Here is a 22201-nt window from a genome sequence, read left to right on the forward strand (position 1 = left end):
CAAAACTATTTTCGTTTAGAAGCATGGCTATTCAAACTAAGGGTGAGTAATTAGTTGACTATTTTAATTATATTTAACACTGTTACTGTACTTCGTATTATCAACGCTGTAAGGAAGGAATCTAAAAAACGTTGCACGTTGTGTTCATCAGAGGGAAAGATATAGAGGGCTTTTATATCGAATTACGAGGCATGTTCTTGCAGTTGCAAGAACCAAATGCATATGTTTTATTCACAACTTGTGAGCCATCAGAAAATTTACTCCATCTTCCTCTACAGCGGCTTCTCCGGTACTGGCATCTGAAAACCGGGGGTTTTCCGCAGCTTATCTTCTAACCACTCCCTCGGGTGTATCTTTTTACGATGAGCTGCCCGATTGGCTTTGGAATTGAACGTTTTATCACAAAAATCACAACTGTACAGCACTTCACCGGTGTGGGTTGTCATGTGCTCCTGGAAGACGTGGAAAAAGGTAAATCACCATTCTTTAGTTCCGTCGTCTATTTACTCACCTTCAAAGAGAGCTGCTGCTTGAACGTCTTACCGCAGATTGTGCACTCTATAATGGCTGCCCGATGCTGGGCGCGGTGATACCGCAGTGCCATAATACTTTTACATTCCTGGCCACAGTGTTCGCACGTTTGTGTGCCGGAATGCACAAGCATATGTTTTTTTATATTATTTTTAAGAATCCTAAAATTAGAAAAAGCGTTAATGAAAGCAAAACCCATGCAAAGCTCATTCCATCCTCATACCAGCTGGTGCACTCGGTGCACTGCACTCGTTCGAAGTCCGCTGGTTGCTTACTGCGCTTCAGACTATCGTCGTGGCATGCCATATGTGACGTGTATGAAACCTGCGTGTGGAAACCCTTGGCACACACGTGGCACACCAGCTTGAATTCCTTCGTCGAGTGTTTCCTCTCGTTGTGACCCTGCAGAATGGACTCATACGCAAAATACTTATCACAGATCTCACAGTGCCACTTGTTCTCCTTCAGCTTGCGGTGATACTTCTCGTGCACGTGGAGAGTCTTCTGGCGCGTAAAGGTTTTAGGACAAAAACTACACTTCAGAACAGCCTCAATAACGTTCGTGTGGGCGGTGTCTTTGTGTCGTTTCAATGATTCCCGGTTCAGGAACTGCTTCGAACATATTTCACACTGAAAGCTGCCTGGGTTCATGTGATACAGCAGATGGTCAATCAGACGTGGCTTCCGACAGAACTTGAAATCGCAACAGAAAACGTACGACAGCTTGTTGTGCTCCGTTGTCGAGTGCCTTTGCAAGTCGTTGAATGAGTCGAACTTCTGCGCGCACGAATCGCACTCCAAGTTAATGTGCTGGGCAATGACTTGCTCGCTGATTGGCTGCGGTGGACGCTTCCTCGGGCGCACGCGCTTCTTCAGTAGTTTCGGCTCACCGCCTATAGTTTCCGCCGATGTACTCTCGAAATATTCATCATGAGACAAAACTGGTTCCTCGACATTAACCACTCCTTCCTCCTCATAGAAGCAACTAACAAAAGCTTCCGCTTTTACCAACGTTTCGCCAACGTTGACTTCTTGCGACAAAGGTTGTTCCTCGAACGTACCGTCCAGCTCTGGATCGTACGATTCTTGCTTCAGTGATCCTAGCTGGAGATGCAGTTTGTTCTCTTGTTGGAAATGAATTCTCTCGACATCAACATAAAATTGGTAAAAGTCAACTATCTTTTTCCAGCATGTCTGACACAAAATGCTGTTGCTATATTGACTGGCCTGAAATTATGTTTGATATACATAATCGATTTTTCACGTTTATGATTGGATTACTTACGGTAAACCAGAAAAGCTTAGATAGAGCAGTTTGAATGCCTTCATTCTCAACAATCGGCATTGCAAAAATAGGATCAGTTGCTTCGGCACAGGTAAGACAAATTGGTGAGGCCATGTTCTGGAAGTAACAAAAATATGAGCTTGTTTATTTTCATTATTGTCCAGAGGACCCAAAACATTAACAATTTATTGATGAGCAGTTTGCCATATGATATCAAATCCTGGCTAACCATTGACCACACCTTCAGATGCTTACCTGGCTCATTCTTTTAGTTGAATTTTTAAACGCAAACAAATTATTCAAACATGAGTTAGTATATTTTTTGCAATTCAATATCTTATATTTCTCCGTTTTCACCGTGACGAAAAGTAAACAATCGTTTGTGTCAAATGAATCTCCCTTCATCCAGGAAATTCTGAAGGGAGCATAAAATAGGCACATTCAACATGCCGTTGGATAGCCAAAATGTTGGGCTTTTCTTTTAAAACGGTAATTATCATTGTTTATTATTTCTAAGTAGTGGAGCTTTTTTAAAAAATTACTAGGTCGAATTTGTGCGTACAATGGAACAAATCACGTGCGAGCACGCCATGTATAGACATCAAGAGTAGACAATTGCGATATACTCGATATTACACACACTTAATTTATCTCGGTAAACTTCCCAACATTGAGGTTGGCAAATGACTGGACACGTGTAACTTGAGACCCTAATGTGGCCCTTCACCTCTGTCCAGCAAGCCCTTAACCTACCCCAAGGGGAAACTATGGTCGTATGCTGACTGGGAAGGGGGTCGTACACGGCTGTATCCCAATATTAGGGGCGACGTTCAACAGCGTCTTACCCGAAGCGGGCGGCTGAATTATGGAATGCTGTATTCCGCCAGCTACACCTAAGATGGCAGCAGGATGTAGGTATCGCGACCCTGGTAAGGTAGCATACTGAAACTTTTATTCAACCACGAACAACGAAATGAGAAATACGGAACGGATCAATCGGCAAAGACCTAGGCTACGAACACGGAAAAATATTAAGGTAAACGATTGGAAATTGGGTACTTGGAACGTCTGATCTCTCAATTAACCGGCACGGGTTGGCTTGCTTGCTCGAGTACTGCAGCGGCAGGGAGTCGAAATCGCAGCGATTCAGGAGGTTCGGTGGCCAAATTCCGTAGAAAGGGAATTCCGTGCAGTAGACCCTATTACACGCACTTCTTTTAAGTACCACATGATGGGAAATCAGAAAACAAGAGTCATCCGGTGGCGGCCCGTAGATGACCGTATATGCGTGTTGAGGATAAAAGGCAAATTCTTCAAGTTTAATCAACACCGCACCGACAAACGACAAATCCGTTGAAGTCAAAGATGAGTTCTATGACAAGCTTGAGCGAATCTGTGACGAGTGCCAAAAACACGACGTAAAAGTCGTCATCGGAGACGCAAAAGCACAGGTTGGGAGGGAGGAACTCTTCCGTCCTATCATTGGAAGGCATAACCTCCACTCGTCAACCAATGAAAAGGGCCTGACTGCCGTAATCTCGCAGACTGACGTATGCGACAGCCAGTAAAATTTTCAGTACGAAGCTTTTTCCAAAAACGTTTGTATAATAAGTATTAGGACGAATTTCAACAATCTGATCTGTACATAATGCATTAATACAATCACAAAACATTGCCGAACATATGTTTTGTGGAAAACGGTTTATTAACTGAAGTTATGTTACCAACGTCATTTTGTTGTAGAAACAGCAATTTTTATTTCACTGTTTCTACAACCGATTGACGTACATCCATCGTAGTATGCGACAAGTCGCTCAACATTTTTTTCATAATCAGACAAATAGTCGCGATTCGAGAAATGAATTTGGGTTGGAATATAATAGCATTCGTGGCCTCTGCCATCTTCCATCTACACTTCTTCCGTACAAAAATCAAGTGCGCTTTAGTTGTCCGCGAGCATGGACCAAGCTTCGTGGCCTTAAAGGGCTACAGTATGATCAAAGTTTTGTAGATAGTCAACTGCGTTCGGCGACGATTTTTTTTTTCGAGCAGTGCGTCCTCCGGAATCCAAAAAAGGCACGATTTTCGCCATAGGACCTCAACGAATTTCTCTGCTAATGCCGTTCTCGCTAATCACCAGTTAGCCTAGGTACACGCCCTTGCCAACTACCTCAATTTCATCCCCGCTAAGCTGAATCCGTGGTCGGAGATTAACACGGTCTTATCTGGGGTCAATTGTAGGCTTCTGTTCATCATCCCGTTTAAGGAAATATCCATATTGAGTGGTATTCAATAATTTTGGGATGTTTTCTAGAGAGCAGAAATCGTCATCTTTTCAAAAAGGCTTAATTTCTGGCCTCTGGGTATCATTCCGGAAATTCTCATATTGGGTGATATTTGGCCATTTTGGTCTGTTAATAAGAAACCAGAATTTGCCATCTCAGAATTCAAAATAGTCTCTGGGGGCAATTCTTGGCTCCTGGGCATCATTTCGATCATTTAATGCTATTTTCCGGAAATATTGTTTCAAATATGTGTTTTCCTTGGACGGAACCCTTCTCTTGCAAAAAGAGAGAGGTGTCGTACCACTATAGAGATAAGTGACTTTTCACCTACGCTCACTAATGAACGTGTAAACTCATGTAAAGTTGCTTTTGTTTCCTCTAAACTGTAAATCATCGCATCTCGTTGCTCCGACTTTTTATCACTTTTTACCATTTTTGGTCGATAGTGTTCAGCAGCTTCCCCCGATTCATGATCACGAATGAAAAATTCATTCAGAAACGAGTTTAGAACTTATAATAAGTATTCAACTGAATATTTGTCCAGCTGCCAAAAACATAGCATAGCAAACAAAAAGGCGATTTGTAAATACTTTCCTCAACTAGGTGTACTAATACATTCGTACGTAAAAAGGTCTATAGAATTATTTCCTGCTCCCAAAAGCATCTACATGCCAAATTTGGTTTATTTGCGAGTCGCTGAATACAATAAGAGCATCAGAAACGTAGTTGGGTTGGATTTACGTCACGTTGAGTAGAAATGGCGGTTACATCATTGCGTTTTAGTGAATTATTGACGCTATTTTTTGCACTTTTGATAAAATTTTGGTGCCTATAGGTCCGGTTTGGTGTGTTCTATCGTTAAATCGCAAAAAACACAAATCGGCCACTTTGGCGCTTACTCTGCGAGATTACGGCAGCTGAGGCTGATAAACTTTGCCGCGGACAGAGGAATGGCCATATGTAGCTCCTATTTTCCACGTTTGAATATTCGGAAGCACACCTGGAGGCATCCAAATGGAGAAGCCTGCTTCCAGATCGATCACGTACTGATTTACGGTCGCCACTTTTCGGATGTTACTGATGTTAGGTCTTTTCGGGGACCAAACATTGACTCTGACCATTATCTCGTCGTTTGTAAGATTCGCGCACGGTTGTCGAACGTGCTGAAATCTCGCACAGAGAGGACGCCGCGTTTCAACATTCAGTGGTTAAAAGCTGATGGCGTGGCAGCAGAATACGCCAGAGATAAACGGATCGCAGAACAGCAGGAGGAAGGAGTGGAAGACATAAATGGACTGTGGAGCAGCATCCACGGCGCCATCTAAACGACTGCGAGAGAGGTGGTAGGTTCGATGCCGAGTGACAGAGAGCGACAGATAAAAAGAACCGTGCCAGGAGCCCGTTGCTCACTGCGGCTACGCGTCAGAACAGAGGAGGTACAGGGGAGCAAGAGCTGCCGAAAATAGAACCCACCATCAGAAGAAGCGCGAGTACGACGTGCGGAGGTTCTATAGAACTGCCAACAGAGTCAGAAGCAAGAATTTCCCTGTGCCGGTCATGTGTAATGACAAAGACGCAACCTGCTTACTGATAAACCGACGGTTGCAGCCAGATGGAAGGAGCATTTTCAAGCGCTATTGAATGGTGAGGAGCCGGATGAGCAGAGCAGGAACAGGATGACGATTATGAGTGACGAACAAGCTGCGGAGCCACCAACACAGAAGGTGGTGAAAAAAGGAGTTTAGTGAGCTGAAAAACGGCAAGGCCGCTGGGAAGGACAGTATCCCGGCCGAACTTCTAAAAGCGGAAGCGTTCCACGACGGATCAAATCTTAACCCTGCGACAGATCCTCGATAAGTTTCAGGAGTACAACTTACCGACTCACCATCTGTTTGTGGATTTCATGGCGGCATACGACTCAGTGAAAAGAAACGAGCTGTGGCAGATCATGCTGGAACACGGTTTCCCTACGAAACTAATTAAGCTAAGTCGTATGACGCTGGAAGGATCGGAACCGTGCGTGCGGATAGCTGGCGAGACATAAGCCACGTTCGTAACGTTAGACACTCTAAATTACTGTTCAACATCGCTCTTGAATCTGCACGTACGAAGAGCAAACGTGGAAAGAAACAGTACGATAATCACGAAATCTACCATGCTTCTTGGTTTTGCGGACGACATCGATATCAACCGTAAGGTCGTGGAGGAGGCCTTCGTACCTTTTAAGAGGGAAGCAGCGAGATTGGGACTGGTCATTAACTCTGCCAAAACGAAGTAGATGGTAGCTGGCAGAGAGCGGTGGAGTCCCCGTGGTGCTGGTGCTGAGGTGGAGATACATGGGGAACGATTTGAAGTGGTTGACGAATTCGTTCATCTTGGTACGCTTGTGGCATGTGACAACGATATGAGCTGTGAAGTGAAACGACGAGTTGCAGCTGCGAATAGGGCCTTCTACGGACTACGTAACCAGCAAAGGTCCCGTAGTTTGCAAACTCGCACAAAACTAGCGCTGTATAGGGCGCTAATACTCCCGGTGGCCCTTTACGGACATGAAGCATGGATGCTGAAGGAAACTAATCGACGAGTTCTCGGAGTATTTGAGTGTAAAGTTCTGCGATCGATACTTGGCGGTAAACTAGAGTGTGTGGAAGATGCACGACCTGCTGGTGTACTAGGAGACTGGAGAACGGCTGCCCAAGACAGAAGAAGCTGGACCTCTCTCATTCGTTCGGCCCTAGACCGGTGAACGGTCCGTTAGCCAACAAAGTAAAGTAAGTAAACTTTCCAACAGCTGATCGAGCTCGGCGACGCTTTTAACAAAGATCAGCAATATATATTTCGATGAACATTCAGGTTATATATCGATCTACCGCAAGCCAGCAGGTATTGACATTTTGTTTGCCGAAGTTCTTGAAAATTCTGCTGAAAACTTGTAGAGCATTAGAGAGTATTAGTAGAGCAATAAAATCTAAGTGTGCACACTTATAAGAGAGCTTATCGTAGTAATTGAGGATGGCAACAATTTTTATCAAGAATTGGTAATAATTTTATTTGACATAGCTTCTAATCATGTTTCAACATAGTCTTTCCGGCGCCGAGCAGGAAAGTCGTTTTTCTTGAGTGCTCTGTGGATTACCGAAATTAATATCTCGCTTCTTCTAGCGCTGGTGTTGTGTGGCGTGCAAATACGCGTCGTTATTGGTGGGGGAGCCCCGACTGCCGAACAGCGCCAGTGGTAGTGGTGCTAATCGGCGCGATTGCGCTGCGTTCGCGTGTGAAGGTGGTGAGTCGTGCTTGTTTTGGCGCGAGTGCTGAAAGGCGTGCTGATCCAGCATCAGCGAAGGTCGATTCCCGCAGTAGAGAAGTACGGAGCTGTGGTAGTGGTTAGTTGGCGCGTGTGCTGTGGAGCCCGGACGGGGGGAAAGCGGACGGCATCGCCGCTCTGCAGTTGAGGAGACAGCGCAGGCAGTGCTGCTGATTCATCAGACGAATACAACAGATAAGTGACAAAACCTTTACTTTTTTGCCTTCTTTATTCTCGTATATACATATATATAATTTAAATATTTTGATTTCGCATTTCCTCTCTTTTATTATATATAGCCATTCTTTTTAGTTTTGAATATATAAATATTTTCATATATTTCATAAATTAGTTATTAGCGGCATATAGTTCACAACCGCTATGGCGGTTGGTGGATTGCCTCTTCCACCGGACCTCTCATCTTGTTCAGAAGGTGACGAGTCCGCAATGGATTTTTCTGACATTCCGAATAATGGAAACAACGCTTTTTTTGACGTCGTTAAAAAGCGTAAAAGACCTCGTAAAACTGCCCCAATTGCCCCATCCACTAATGACGGGGCAACTCGGGTTAAAATGTACCAGGTGAACCAACCTGGTCTTCGTTGGATCGTGTATTTTCGACCCAAAAACAAGCCTCTTAGAGTTGTACAGATGTGCAAATCTCTGAAGGAAAAATACTCGAGCTTGACCGAAGTTTACAAGGTCAAAGCTGATAGACTGAAGGCAACATTTTCGGATCCCCGACAAGCGAACGATGTCGTCCTGGACCCGAATTTCAACATCGAATACCGTGTTTATATACCGGCACGCGTAGTTGAAATTGAGGGTGTTATCACCGAACCGGATCTTACCGAGAAGGACGTGATGGAAGGTGGGGGATGCTTTAAAAATCCCTCCCTCCCAAAAATAAAAATTCTGGAATGCAGGAAAATGTATTCCAAGGATAATACGGGAAAATACTCCCCGAATGATTCGTTTCGAGTCACTTTCGAGGGAAAAGTGCTTCCGGATTATGTCGAACTTCACAAGCTTCGACTCCCAGTAAGACTTTTCATACCGAAAGTTATGACATGCACGAATTGTTTGCAGTAAGGGCACACAAAAACCTACTGCAACAATAAATCGAAATGCTCCAAGTGTGGTGAAATCTCTGAGATTAACCATACTTGCGGCGATCAACAGGCAAGATGCTGTCTCTGTGGTGGTGACCCACATGAAGTTGAAGCGTGCCCAAAATACAAATTACGTTCAGACGCGTTGAAGAAATCTACGAAACAACGCTGTAAGCAGTCATTTGCACAAATGTTGAAGACTGCCTTACAGCAACAGGAAAATCCGTATTCCAGCTTGGAAACGGATGATTCCAATGATGACGAAGAAGTATATCAACCTCTTCCGTCAAGTGGGGCCGTGCGGAAACGACCAAGCGTATCTTCCCCCAAACTTCCCAGAAAGGAGCAGAAGAAAACGCATACAGACACCCCAAGAGGTCAACCTTCTAAGCAAAATATTGCTAAGACGGCACCTCCAGGATTCAAACTTAATCCTGAGGGCAGCACTTTTGATAAAGAGTTCCCTAAACTACCGGGAAAGAAATCTGCTCCCGCCAATAAACTGTCTCCGGAATCTGAAATACCGTCTACTGATGGACGTATTTCATTTAAAATGATAGTTGAATGGATATTCACCACTTTTGGTTTATCCGATACTCTTAAAAGTATGATTTCAGCTTGGCTTCCAACAATTTGCATGTTGGGTAAGCAACTAAGCACCAAATGGCCCCTCCTCTCGTTCGTATCCTTCGATGTCTAAATCAGACAACAGAAGTGACGAATCGACAACAAGGATCATACAATGGAACTGTAGAAGCTTGATTCCCAAACTAGATAAATTTAAACTCCTGCTTCACGATAGCAAATGCGATATTTTCGCGCTATCTGAAACATGGTTATCAACGGATACGACAGTAGCCGTTCATGATTTCAATATAATTCGTTTAGACCGAGGAAACTCTTATGGCGGAGTGCTTCTTGGTATCAAAAAATGCTATCCATTCTTCCGAATTCCTCTCCCAGCAATTGATGGCATAGAAATTGTTGCTTGCCATATAACAATAGCTGGTGAGAGCCTTACGGTCGCATCAGTCTACATTCTACCTAGAGCTATTATTAACCGGTTGCAGCTGACACAAATAACGGAACTGCTGCCGACTCCACGCCTTATCCTGGGAGATTTCAATTCTCACGGTATGGCGTGGGGAGCACCTGGAGATGATAACCGGGCTATTCTTATTGAAAGCTTACTAGACGAGTTCGATATGACCCTATTGAACATACCTGGGTTAGCTACAAGAATAGCAAGGCCTCCAGTACGAGAGAGCACTTTAGATTTATCTATGTGTTCCTCCTCAATAGCTTTGGATTGTAAATGGGAGATTATTCAAGATCCCCATGGTAGTGATCATTTGCCAATAAGTATTTCGATTATGAGCAGGCTCCAGTCTGTTACCACAGTCGAAGTAGAGTATGATCTCACCCGGAATATTGATTGGGAAAAATTCTCGAACATGATATCTCAGGAGCTCGAAACAACCGACGAGCTTTCTCCATCAGACGAATACAACTTTCTTGCAACATTAGTTTTAGATAGCGCGTTGCAATCTCAGACGAGGCCCGCCCCTGAGAACAAGTTGAAAATTCGTCCTAACAAACAATGGTGGGACAAAGAATGCACCGAGATGAAAAAAACTCTGAAAAGAGCATACCTAGCATTCAGGAAAGATCATTCCATTCAACTTTTTGATCAGTTTAGAGAGCTGGAACTGAAACAGGCTAAACTGCACAAACTGAAAAAAAGATCATACTGGCAAAATTTCATAAGCACGTTACCCAGAGAGGCTTCTATGAGCTATCTCTGGAATACGGCTCGAAAAATGCGCAATAGGTCCGACAACAATGAGGCTAATGAATATTCTGAACGTTGGATCTATGATTTCGCGAAAAAGGTATGTCCAGATGCTGTCCCACCACAGCAGAAATTCAGCGACACAACGGCGATCGAAGAACCAGAATTTTCAATGCTGGAATTTTCAATTGCCCTCGCGTCTTGTAAGAACAAGGCTCCAGGACCGGACAGGATTAAATTTAATTTGATGAAAAACCTGCCGGATTCGGCCAAGATACGATTTCTTAAACTGTTTAATAAGCTTATCAGGAACAATGTGATCCCAAAAGCTTGGAGACAGGTTAAGATTATCGCAATCAAAAAGCCAGATAAACCTGCCGCAGATCACCGCTCGTATAGGCCGATTGCGATGCTCTCATGCATACGCAAATTGCTTGAAAAAATGATCCTGCGCAGACTTGACAACTGGGCAGAAACAACTAACCAACTGTCAGAGACCCAGTTCGGCTTTCGTAGGGGCAAGGGCCCTAACGATTGCCTGGCATTGCTAGCCACAGAAGCAGAAATGGCTCTTGGCAGCAAACAACAAATGACCTCGGTTTTCCTGGATATCACAGGCGCATTTGACTCAGTTTCAATCGAAATTCTTTCCGAGAAACTGCATCAGAGAGGATTCTCCCCTATATTAACAAACTTTTTGATCAACCTGCTGTCTGAAAAGCATTTACTTTTCAACCACGGTTCTTCAACAATAACACGAACAAGCTACATGGGTCTCCCCCAAGGCTCTTGTCTGAGTCCGCTGTTGTACAACTTCTACATCAGTGACATCGACACATGCTTGACGGACGGCTGCACAATGCGTCAGTTAGCTGACGATTGCGTAGTATCAGTCACGGCGTCTCTGGCTGTAGATATGAAAAACAGCCTGCAAAATACGCTAGATAATCTGACCAGTTGGGCCAGCTGTCTTGGAATTGAGTTCTCGCTTGAAAAAACGGAGATGGTTGTCTTCTCAAAAAAGCGACCACCACCCCGTTTGGAGCTAGTTCTGTCCGGAAGACCCATCACCCAGTCACCTAGCTTTAAATATCTCGGAGTATGGTATGACTCTAAGTGCACATGGGAAAAACATATAAATTACCTGAAGCAAAGATGCCAACCAAGGATCAATTTTCTTCGGATGGTAACAGGAACATCATGGGGAGCCCATTCAGAGGATTTGATACGACTCTATCAAACCACGATTCTGCCCGTAATAGAATACGGCAGCATATGCTTCAGAGGTGTCGCAGCTTCACACATGCTGAAGCTCGAGAGGATACAATACCGTTGTTTGCGTATCGCTCTAGGCTGCATGCAGTCGACACATACCATGTCCCTAGAGGTCATAGCTGGAATACTACCACTCAAAGAGAGGCTGTTTGAGTTGGCTTTTCGTTTCCTCATTAGATCGGAAATAGCAAATCCAATGCTTATTGCGAACTATGAGAAATGTTTGGAAGTTGTTCAGAAACCCTGTATGTCAGTATACCAGCGGTTCATGTCCATGGAGATAAACCCTTCGGTTGTTGCTCCATCCCGTGAGATTTCAACATCGCTCAACAATTCTTCTGTTGTATTTGATTTGACGATGAAACAAGAAATCCATAAAATTCCCGATCACCTCAAACCAACAGTTGTGCCATCAATATTTTCGGCAAAATTTGGCCACCTCCCAAAACAGAATTCCTTTTTCACGGACGGATCTGTGATGGATGGACATTCCGGATATGGCGTTTTCAACACAGATCATCGCATAGCTCGCAAACTGGCACAGCCCTGCTCCATATACGTAGCTGAATTAGCTGCCATACACAATTCGCTGCGAATTATCGAGCTCAAGACACCAGACAATTACTTCATCTTCTCGGACAGCCTCAGTTCTATTGAAGCTCTCCGATCGATTAAACCGGTCAAGCACCCGTCCTATTTCCTTCCGGAAATTAGACGGATATTAGAAGTGCTGGTTGATCGGTCTTTCATTATCTGCTTTGTGTGGGTCCCCTCTCATTGCTCAATCCCAGGCAATGAAGAAGCTGATTTATTAGCAAAAAGGGGTGCCATAGATGGAGATATATTTGATAGACCGATCACCTATACCGAGTATTTTCATCTGCCCCGACAACTGGCTCTGGAAAACTGGCAGGAAAAGTGGAATAAAGACGACCTTGGGCGATGGATGCACTCGATCTCGCCCAAAGTGTCTACAAAAGCTTGGTTCAAAGGGTTAGATTTAACTCGTGATTTCATTCGAGTTATTTCGCGCCTAATGTCCAATCACTATGTTGCAAACGCACACCTCTATCGAATAAACTTAGTCGATAGTAATCTGTGCGAATGTGGAGGGTACGAAGATATTGACCACATAGTCTTCGTATGCCCTAAGTACCACAGAGCAAGGGCCAAGCTTATAGATTCTCTCCGGAAACAGGAAGTGACGTTTACAATGCAAGTACGGGATGTGCTTGCTAGCCGCAACCCCGCGCTTGTAATACCCATTTACGACTTTTTAAGAGATATCAAGTATCGAATTTGATTATCTCTATGCTTTCTTTCCTAATTTCTCCCAACACAACAATCTTAAAAAGTTTCACGCTAATTCCGTTTTTTTTTTTTCTTCTTTCTTTCGTTCATCTTTTTTATAGAAACATGAATCATCGCTTCTTTTTGAGAGACATGATCCACCGAACTTAGATTTTGATTTCAAAGAGATAAGGAACCATCACCCTCAACGAATAGTAGTAAGGATTAGTATTTAGTTATAAAGAGAAAAACTTTGATGTTAATGTTAGTCGTAAGCTTAAATGACATGTATTTTTAAATTGTATTTTTAAAAGAGAAAAGATGAGAGGGTTTTTATGCCTGTTTGAGGAGGAGCAGTCGGGATACAGGCTCTACTCAAGCTGGCTTTTCCCTACTCCAAAAGATATTCGGCCCCGTTATGCTTCGCGGTTGGGCCTAAATAAATATTAGAGTTATAAAAAAAAAATCATGTTTCAACACCAGTAAGTCTATGTAACACGAGTGTACTAAACCAAGGATGACATTTCAAAATCATTTTCAGAATTTTATTCTTTGAAGCGTTTTCTTCCTTGTTAAACAACAACTTGACCAAATCGGTACAGCCTAAAGCATTGCTGGTCTAAAAGTTTGCTTATAAATCAAAAGTTTATTCTTTAAACAAAGTTTAGAATTCCTGTTAATGAGAGGACATGAACATCTCGTATATTTGATGCACTTTGCTTGTATACTCTCAATGTGCTCTCTGAATCCTACCCCACATATCGCACCGTTCCGTTCGAAAATACATACAATGACCATGATCAAAAGCTCCATAGTAAAAAATTTCTTAAATCGCTATCCTCGTAAAACCAACGCTTTTTACCTTACAGGTAATTGAGCTCTATCAGAAATATAGGAAAAACTTGTTGTTTGCTTTCAACAGAAATGTTTTAAATATCTAGAAATTACTCTAGAATATCTTCGAGTCGTATGCGAAAAGTCTAGTAACTTCACCCCTCAATGCTTTCCTGAGCCCCTTCGAAATTATATTTATAACAGTCTAATTACCATTTTGAATATCAAACCTGCATCTGTCCACGTTTTTGGCTTTTCTGAGTGCGAACATAATTCGAGAAGCACACAATTCGAGTTTCTCAATATATATTGGAACTAAATTACTCGATATCAATGAATTGAGAGTATTCTCACTAGTAAAACTGATGTACATATCTAGGAATATTGCTGCTTCTGCCATTGTTCCAACAACTTGTGGCCTTCTTCCAGCTGTATATGGGGATTTTTGCGTATCTTATCCTCCAGCCACTCCTTCGGGTGTGTCTTTTTACGGTGCGAAGACCAATTTGCGTTAGAGTTGAACGTTTTCCCACAGAAGTCGCACGTATATAGAACTTCGCCCGTGTGTGAGGCCATATGTTCCTTAAAAATAGAAACGCAACAGTGAATAATTTTCTAACACACACCAACAGTAACTCACCTTCAAACTGATCTCCCGCTTGAAAGTTTTCTCACAAACCGAGCACGCCAGATCGGCTTTCTTGTGCTGTGCCATATGATACTGCAGCGTCACGATGCTCTTGCACACCTGACCGCAAAAGTCGCACGTCTGACTGCCGGTGTGATTGCGCATATGCTTTCGCAAGCCTTTTTTAAATACCCTGGCAATGATAAAGAGAAAAACTAGCATTATGCCTCCCTTCTAAGGGTTAAGGTCTAAACTTACCAACTCTCACAAATCGTACACTGCACGCGCTCCAGCTCTTCCGGTGCCTTTTCCCGCTTGTAGTTCGCGTCATGCGACGCAACGTGCGACCGGTACGAGGACAGTGTGTGGTAGCCCTTCGCGCAGATGTGGCACACGTGCTCGAACTCCCGCACGGAATGGTTGATGCGGTTATGCTGCCGTAGGAGCGTCTCCCAGGCGAACGATTTGTCGCAACTTTCGCAGTACCACTTTTTCTCGCTCAGCGATCGGTGATACTTTTCGTGCAACCGCAACGAACGCGGAAATGCGAACGTTTTCGGACACATACTGCACTGGAGCGTTTTTTCCACCTGCTCACGGTGGGCCAGATCCTTGTGTCTCTTGAAGGATTCACTGTTCTGAAACTGCTTAGAGCAAACATCGCACTGATATTTGCTGGGGTTTTCATGGTACTGCAGGTGGTCCATTAGACGGCACTTTCGGGAGAATTTGTACTCGCAGCAGAACACGTAAACTTTTTTCTCGTGCTGCGCTAGGCCATGCTGTTCCAGCTCTTCGAATGTGGCAAATTTGTGCCCGCAAGTGTCACACTCTAAGCTGATATATTTCGCAATCAATTGCTGAGCTTTTTGTGCCCAATCTGCAGGTCTCGGAGGCCCCTTAGAAATCCCGCTCCGTCTTCGACGCTTCGCCCTCGGCTTAGCATCATCTTCGAAATCCGGATCACCATCACCGTCACCTCCCGAGAGGTCCCTTTCATGGTTAGTGCTTTCCGCCGCCGATGTTTCGTCTTCGCTTTTGACGGACGATGGCCCTTCCCGGTGGAATTTGCTGTTGTGCACCCGTAGGGACGCATCACTTGCGAAGTATTTCTTGCAGAAAAGGCATTTCCACTTTCTTTGGTGGTGTTTTTCGTGAATGGCCAAACTTTTCGCCCGGGAAAATGTTTTTCCACAATAACTACACTCAAGTGGCTGAGAACCGTGGACGGTGTCTTTGTGATGACTTAGTGCTTCACTGTTCGGTAAGCATCTAGAGCACTTGTCACACTGGAACTGGGCAGGATTCACATGGAGACGAAGATGATCCACCAGTCGGCTCTTTCTGCTAAATTTTAGTTTACAGCAGTAAACGAGCGCTCGTTTTAGGTGCTCCTCAAGTGAATGCTCCTGGACCGCCTCGAAGGTACCGAAATCTTGCGAGCAACTGTCACACTTTAAATCGATTCGCTCGCTGATTAATGCATCGTCTGCGATGCAGCGCTTTGTACGGGTTTTCCTGCTAGCCAATGGAGTTTCCTCATCGGCCGACTGATCGCTCTCGGCTTCTGAAACTGAATGCTCTGGCTTAACTTTGCCTTCTGCGTCGTCGTTCGAATCCGATTTAACACTATCCTCATCCTCGCACTTTAGTGGCTCGGGAACGTCTAGAACATCTGGTGCAACCACTGTGACCACTGTGTCGAGGGCGGAGACTGGTTCTTCCTTCACCAACATATACTGGGTAGGTATTTTGTACTCTGAATAGCCATGCGCCTTTTCGATGTCACAGTAGAAACGGTGAAAGTCCTCTATCTTGATCCAGCAGCATTGGCATAGGTATCCTCTGTGTCGTTCGTCTTCCTGTGGAGTAAGAGGGTACCTTAACTTAATTAAGTTCTACCCTAGCCGGGGGGCGCTACTCACGGTGAACCAAAAATATTTGTACAGTGCAGCTTGGACGTTATCGTGTTCCCCAATGGTAACCGATAGCGACGGTTCGGTTGACTTCGTACAGGTGAGGCAGGCCAGTGCGGTCATCTGCGGGATTGAAAAGCAGACCGTAAAACATCAGATTAGGTGTTGGGTTTATCGTATTAGTAACAACTGTAATTCACCTTTAATTGATTTGAGTTGTAAATAATATATTATTTCTGCACTTCTATGAAACTCATAATAACATTATTAACCTATTTCATACAAAATAACTGGAAATACACAATTTACTATTTTTAACAATTGGAACGAATGTAAACATAAGGATTCCTACGAAAGTGTCAAAGCAAACGGTAATCAGTGATGCGTTTCTGAAGGTCTCTGGACTACTCTGGAAAGTCGAAAAATAATGACTTTTCGTGATTTTTTTTCGGATGTTTAGAATAAAGTAAAATGTTCGGGTGTTTTGATTATTCATTATGGTATATTTGAAGATGTATGTTTGATGTCGTGGATGCAAATATAGTGAGTATTACGCTGTTGGCAACCGGTATCTGGAATCAATAAGATATATACGAAGGAGCGGCAGATGAGCATGGTTGCAAGTGTTAGATAGCAACATTTTTCGCGTGCTGAGATCGTGACGTCACAACAACCAATTATACACAGTTTGGCGCAGGAACAAGTATGAATTTTGTTTGAAATATGGATCGTAAATCGTATGGAATGCATTATATTTTTATACTATGATAATATCAGAAACAACATGTGTCTCCCAGATATTGTCATAGATTATGAGATCTTTTAAAATTGACTGACGAGAACGATAACGTATTCTCTTGTAAGATACTTTAAATGCCTATGCCTGAATATTTCGTATTTTCAACCTCTTGCGATCAACGATGGATCGTAGGTCTTTGAGTTTTTTAGTGTCTTTTTGACAATTGATCTGTGGATGAATATCGTCGTAAGTAGAGCGCTCAGTCATTGGTTGACTCGCTTCATCCAATAAGCCACCGCCGGCCCCAGTCGAAAAAACGTTCTCGCCGAAGCTTTGACCTGCTCGACCGAAGGAGCGCATTCTTCAGCTGGTGCATTTGCCTCGTGTTGCCTCGTGTCTCCCTCGTGCATCTGCCTCGTGTAGTAGCTCTGCTACCAGCGCGGATCTGGCTCGCACCGTCCGTGATGATAGATTCACCGGTGGAAGTGTAAAAATTGTTGGAACGGCTGAAACATAAATTACTTTTGGACAGATTGATAAACTACCTTCCGATGCTAAAATGACCCGGGAATCGGCCTGGAACCTATGTTCAGAATCCTCCGCGCGGAAATGTTGTGAGCAAACATAAAAGTTCGCGGGAAGAGCCAGTACCCGACAGAACAAACGCCAGTGTTTCTCATCATTGGGATTTTTGGGAGAAGCACGCATGCTTGCGCCTAACTTTTTGGCTCCCGAAACCGAAACACCACCAAGTTTAACTGAACACGATGTGATCGTGTTTTTGGTAACGTTTTTTGGTAGAACGTTGAAAACTCGAAAAAAAAAAATCACAGAAGGGTTGTGTGCAAAGCCACGACCGTAAAAATGAAGTAGAATACTTTTACAAGAAAGATAACCCGGCTACTTGCGTGTCAGTCATTCTTCCTAGCAAATAAATGTTGACCGCTCATTGGCAGTATTGAAAATTCTGTGCAAATGAAGTTGAAGTACTACTCAATTTCAGTTTGCACATATAAATGCGAGCTCACTGAACAGGAAAAGAACAAACTCTTTGCGACGCAAACAAGTTTCAACAGTCAGAGAATATGTACATGTGAATTCAAATTAAGATAAATAACTTTTGGTTAAAGCTCAGAACGAGAAAATATTAAATCTTCAATTCATTTGTTTGGTTGTCCTAAAAAAACCAGTTTGTTGTTGAATTTAAAATCGGATATGACGCTGATTGCATCTCTGTGTTACGCCGATAGCGGGAGTTATGGTGAACTTGTGTATGACGAAGGCATCGTATTACCTGTTTTATTGAATGGGAGAAAGAGGAATATTGTAAAATTTTGTAAACATTTAACTCAAACAATATTACCAAACCGTAGTCAGGCACTCTGCAACAAAGTTGAGGCTGTTTTCACACTGAAAATCAGACAGCCAGCAGAAGTTTTGATTGCCAAAATCCAGAATGCCGAACAGCCGTAAAGAGAGTTGTTTATTTACCTACGGCAAGTTTCTCGCCCCATCGCTCGTGTTCGCGTTCACCATGGCAGAGGCCTAACTGTCTTTGTGAACGCGTTCTAACAGGGCAGTTTGTTATTCAAAGTCGGTTATGCTGATCGCAGCCTTTGCGCTGCCCCTACAGTGGGGGGGGGGGGGGGTTAACTCAATAAAGTAAAAATTAGACAACTACAACAGAATTCGATTGCATCCCGCACAACATGTCTGCTTGTGTTGATGTCAGAAAATTATTAGCCTTCAATTAATTGTTTATTTGCCTTGAAAAAGGCATTTTGCGGTTCAAAATCGGTTGCTGATCCCAACCTTTGAGCTGCCCTAACGGTGCGGGAATTAAGATACACGGACAACATGCACTGCGGAAGCTATTTCACATTAAGTAAATTGGACGGGTGCGACAGATTTAAATTGATAGGATCCAACACAGAATCTTGCTTGCGTTGTCAAAAACTATTAACTTTCAATGACTTGTTTATTTGCCTTGAAAAAGGCATTTTGATGGCCAAAATTGGGTTTCCTGATGGCAATCTTCATGCTGCCCCAACACGGGGGGAATAATGGCAGTCTAGCGACACACGCTGAGAAAGACCGCGCTGCTCCTGAGACGTGGTGACCAACCGCAGGGCTAGTGCTGCTGCTAAGGAAGTACGACTGCTGTTGTTGCTGTCTAGAACTATTATGAGCGGCTTCGGCTGAAACAGGCTCTTATATAGGCTAAATAGCATGTTTTCAATTGCAAGGTATATGATTCTGTCGACCGTGCTTGGGAAGCAATCATATAACAACCAATCAGAGGTCGAACTTTTCGTTTTGACAAGGCTTGACTATTTTCATAAGTACAATAGTGTAAATAATAAAATTACAATTATCTTATTTTGGGAAGAATCTTAGAAGATTTTCCAATCTATTCCTGCAAGAACGAAGGAAATCCATCGGATACTAACTGATTTATTTGCATTTGAAATTGGACATATTTTTCACTTTTTTCGGTTTTAGATTTTCATTTCACATCCCTATGTAGCCGAACTTCCTGAGAGAAGTATTCTACTTCAAAACAATTTGTCGAATATCCGCACTGAATGCCGAACGTAAACGATTGTTGTGACGTCACAACTTTTTACTCGCCACCTCTGATCGCATATTGAAATCGTATCTGCCACTCCTTTGTAATATACCTTATTGATCTGGAATGCTCTTTAAATCAGTACCCGACTTGTGGTAAGTTTTTCTCAAGGCCTAAACACAATGGATACGTTGCGGCTGCGTTTACGGCAATTTGACAGTTAGCCAATACATTTTCTATCAAATTAACGTCAACGCAACGCAAACGTATATCCATTGTGTTTGGGCCTTCAGCATAAACTAAACAGATTTGGCCTAGGGGCTAGACAGCTTTATTTTCAAGAGAAATATTTCGGTAGTATTATTCGATATTGGTGGATATATTTTTATATTTATCGTTTGTCTGTCACATTTATATCACTCCGACAAAACGTGCTGTCAAGGAGTTGTGATACAGGTAGACGGGTGCCTGAAAAGGTAACGATAAATACTTTGTAATGGCGAATATTGGAAATATATCAATATTGTCTTGCCCCTAGGATTTGGCTGAAATTTGTTAGCATGTATAAGTGGATAATTTACCTTGTTACATAACCTTTTGAAAAAAAAAACATGCCATATTACTTTGAAAAAAAGATTTTCACAAATTTCGCAAATACTTTGTAGCTTTCAAAAATGGATGGAAATTCTGCCCGGAATAACCAGAGAACAAGAATCATCGGCAACTGGCACTTTTTGGTGCACCAAATTGTTGTAATTGAAGTGGCTAGAATTTTCTCTTTTACAAAACGTTATTGCTCCTCCCAGTTGGTCTCGAGGTGCGGTGCTGGTCTAACAAGCCAGTCGTCGTAGGTTCGAGTCTCGGCTCAGGAGAGACTGATGGTGTCAGTAGGATCGTAGCGCTAGCCCCCCAATTGTTCTGTACACTTGACAGTTGGCTACGAAGTCTGTGTATAATAAAACAGAAGGTTTCGAATCGGAATGTAGCACAAAACAAAACGTTGTTGATGGCGGGAAAAGCCATGCAAATAAGCATATAATCGAGTTCTCGCTATTTTTCTAAGTGTTCGTTTTTGTATAACTGTTTTACAGCGACAGCAGTTTGCAAAGCATTTTTGTTAAGTAAATAAAATAAAAATATTGAGAATTTGTTCAAACATCTGAATCCTCGCAATATCTCGTCATATGAATATGATGTGCCAGAAGCGTGCGAAGGATTGGCAGAAGACGATTTCTCCGAAGCAACGAATTATAGAAAACTACCGTAGTCCTACGTCATGCGATCGTGTCTTGGATACCACCCTCTTATTATTTTTTCTGAAACCGAATGGTAACCTTGGCAGTATTTCGTTCATCTCAATATGCTATTGTGTTTTCTCTAGTACCGCACTATTAATATTTTTTGTAATTGTTGGTATCAATGAAATCAGGACTATGCTATCGCTGTCAAATCCCATATATTTGCTGCGTACTCAACATCTCTAGAGTCCGTGGTTCCCCTGACAGATACGAAAAAAGTCCAGCAAAAATTCCATTTAACTTGAAATGGATGCAGGAAGAACTCTTCACTCTCACATTAGAAAGGGATAGCATGATGTCATCCCTTGAATGAAATAGGACCTTCGATCGTTGACCGGTCCTGTCCCGCTTTTGCAATAGCTATTACTTTTATTTTTGACGTAGGACTACGTCTATCTGAAAATCAGGTACCTGAATTTGAAAATCTAGTAATTCAACCAGGGAAAAGTGGTCAGGTTTTGAGCGCTAATATTTCAGTCATTTATAATCAGGTTATCGAGGTTCTGGCATCAATCGATCAGAAATTCTTTTACGGTTAAATCTATGTAACAAAAACAACCTATTGTTTGAGATACACTATTGAAAAAATGGTAAATCATACCGAGCAGCCAATCACCTCTCTTCCCAACACTAACGGATACAACCGATCTGACTTTGTAAACGATTTGTTGTTGTTGTTGTTGTCACTTTCTGTTTCCGATGCTTTTTTACTTCCCTTGACATTCTCTTCTCTTCTTAACTCCTCCCTTTTTTCAACTAACTGACGAAACCTTGATATAAAAGGTATATTCGAGCATTTCACCCCATCATTTTCATTCTATAACCGTACCAGTGACGTACGGACGCTAGGTGCTAGCCGTTAAAAGGAGGAAATACAAAATAGTACCGGACATCTCGTGCCGGTTTCATCCGTAATGCTGGCGGCTGTTAGTAGTACATGACTGCTGCAAAAGTACTAAAATCGTTCTGGTTTCAAAAACCAAATAGGTTTGTATTATTTGTCTACTGGAAAAGGGAGAATACACCGAATTCGCTAATTCAAATGTTTGTCTTGTCATTACAAGCTACGAACAAATGCTTTTTTAATTCGAATATCTGCGAAGTGGAGATGCCAATATAATAAGGTTTCATTTATTTATTTTATTTATATTAATTATTGTTCAAAGCGCTCTAATGTCTCAGCGAATAAAAATGCACTGTTATATAAAAAATATACGGATGTGAATTATTTGAAAACTTGAAATCTGGTGTTCGATCGAGTAGCACCCTCTAGAAACGCTTGTTTGCTTCCTCAATAATTTCATCGCACAATCCGGCGAAGCGAAAACCCAGTGACATGCAAA

At 42.8% G+C, this 22201-nt stretch overlaps 1 protein-coding gene across 1 annotated transcript; it reads right to left on the minus strand.

The window, feature by feature from the left end:
* Nucleotides 1-37: 37 nt before the first annotated feature.
* Nucleotides 38-16620, minus strand: LOC129716598 (zinc finger protein 729-like). The gene is made up of 10 exons (XM_055666434.1): nt 16453-16620; nt 16262-16375; nt 14595-16198; nt 14349-14529; nt 14097-14290; nt 2072-2231; nt 1817-1933; nt 755-1758; nt 512-692; nt 38-452 (listed from the first exon to the last, which is right to left on the minus strand). Exons 2-10 carry the CDS (start codon nt 16373-16375, stop codon nt 273-275), a joined length of 3735 nt encoding a protein of 1244 aa, XP_055522409.1. The 5' UTR covers nt 16453-16620; the 3' UTR covers nt 38-272.
* Nucleotides 16621-22201: the final 5581 nt, after the last annotated feature.

The sequence above is a fragment of the Wyeomyia smithii genome, chromosome 1, assembly GCF_029784165.1.
Source record: "Wyeomyia smithii strain HCP4-BCI-WySm-NY-G18 chromosome 1, ASM2978416v1, whole genome shotgun sequence".
NCBI classification, from domain to species: Eukaryota; Metazoa; Arthropoda; class Insecta; order Diptera; family Culicidae; genus Wyeomyia; species Wyeomyia smithii.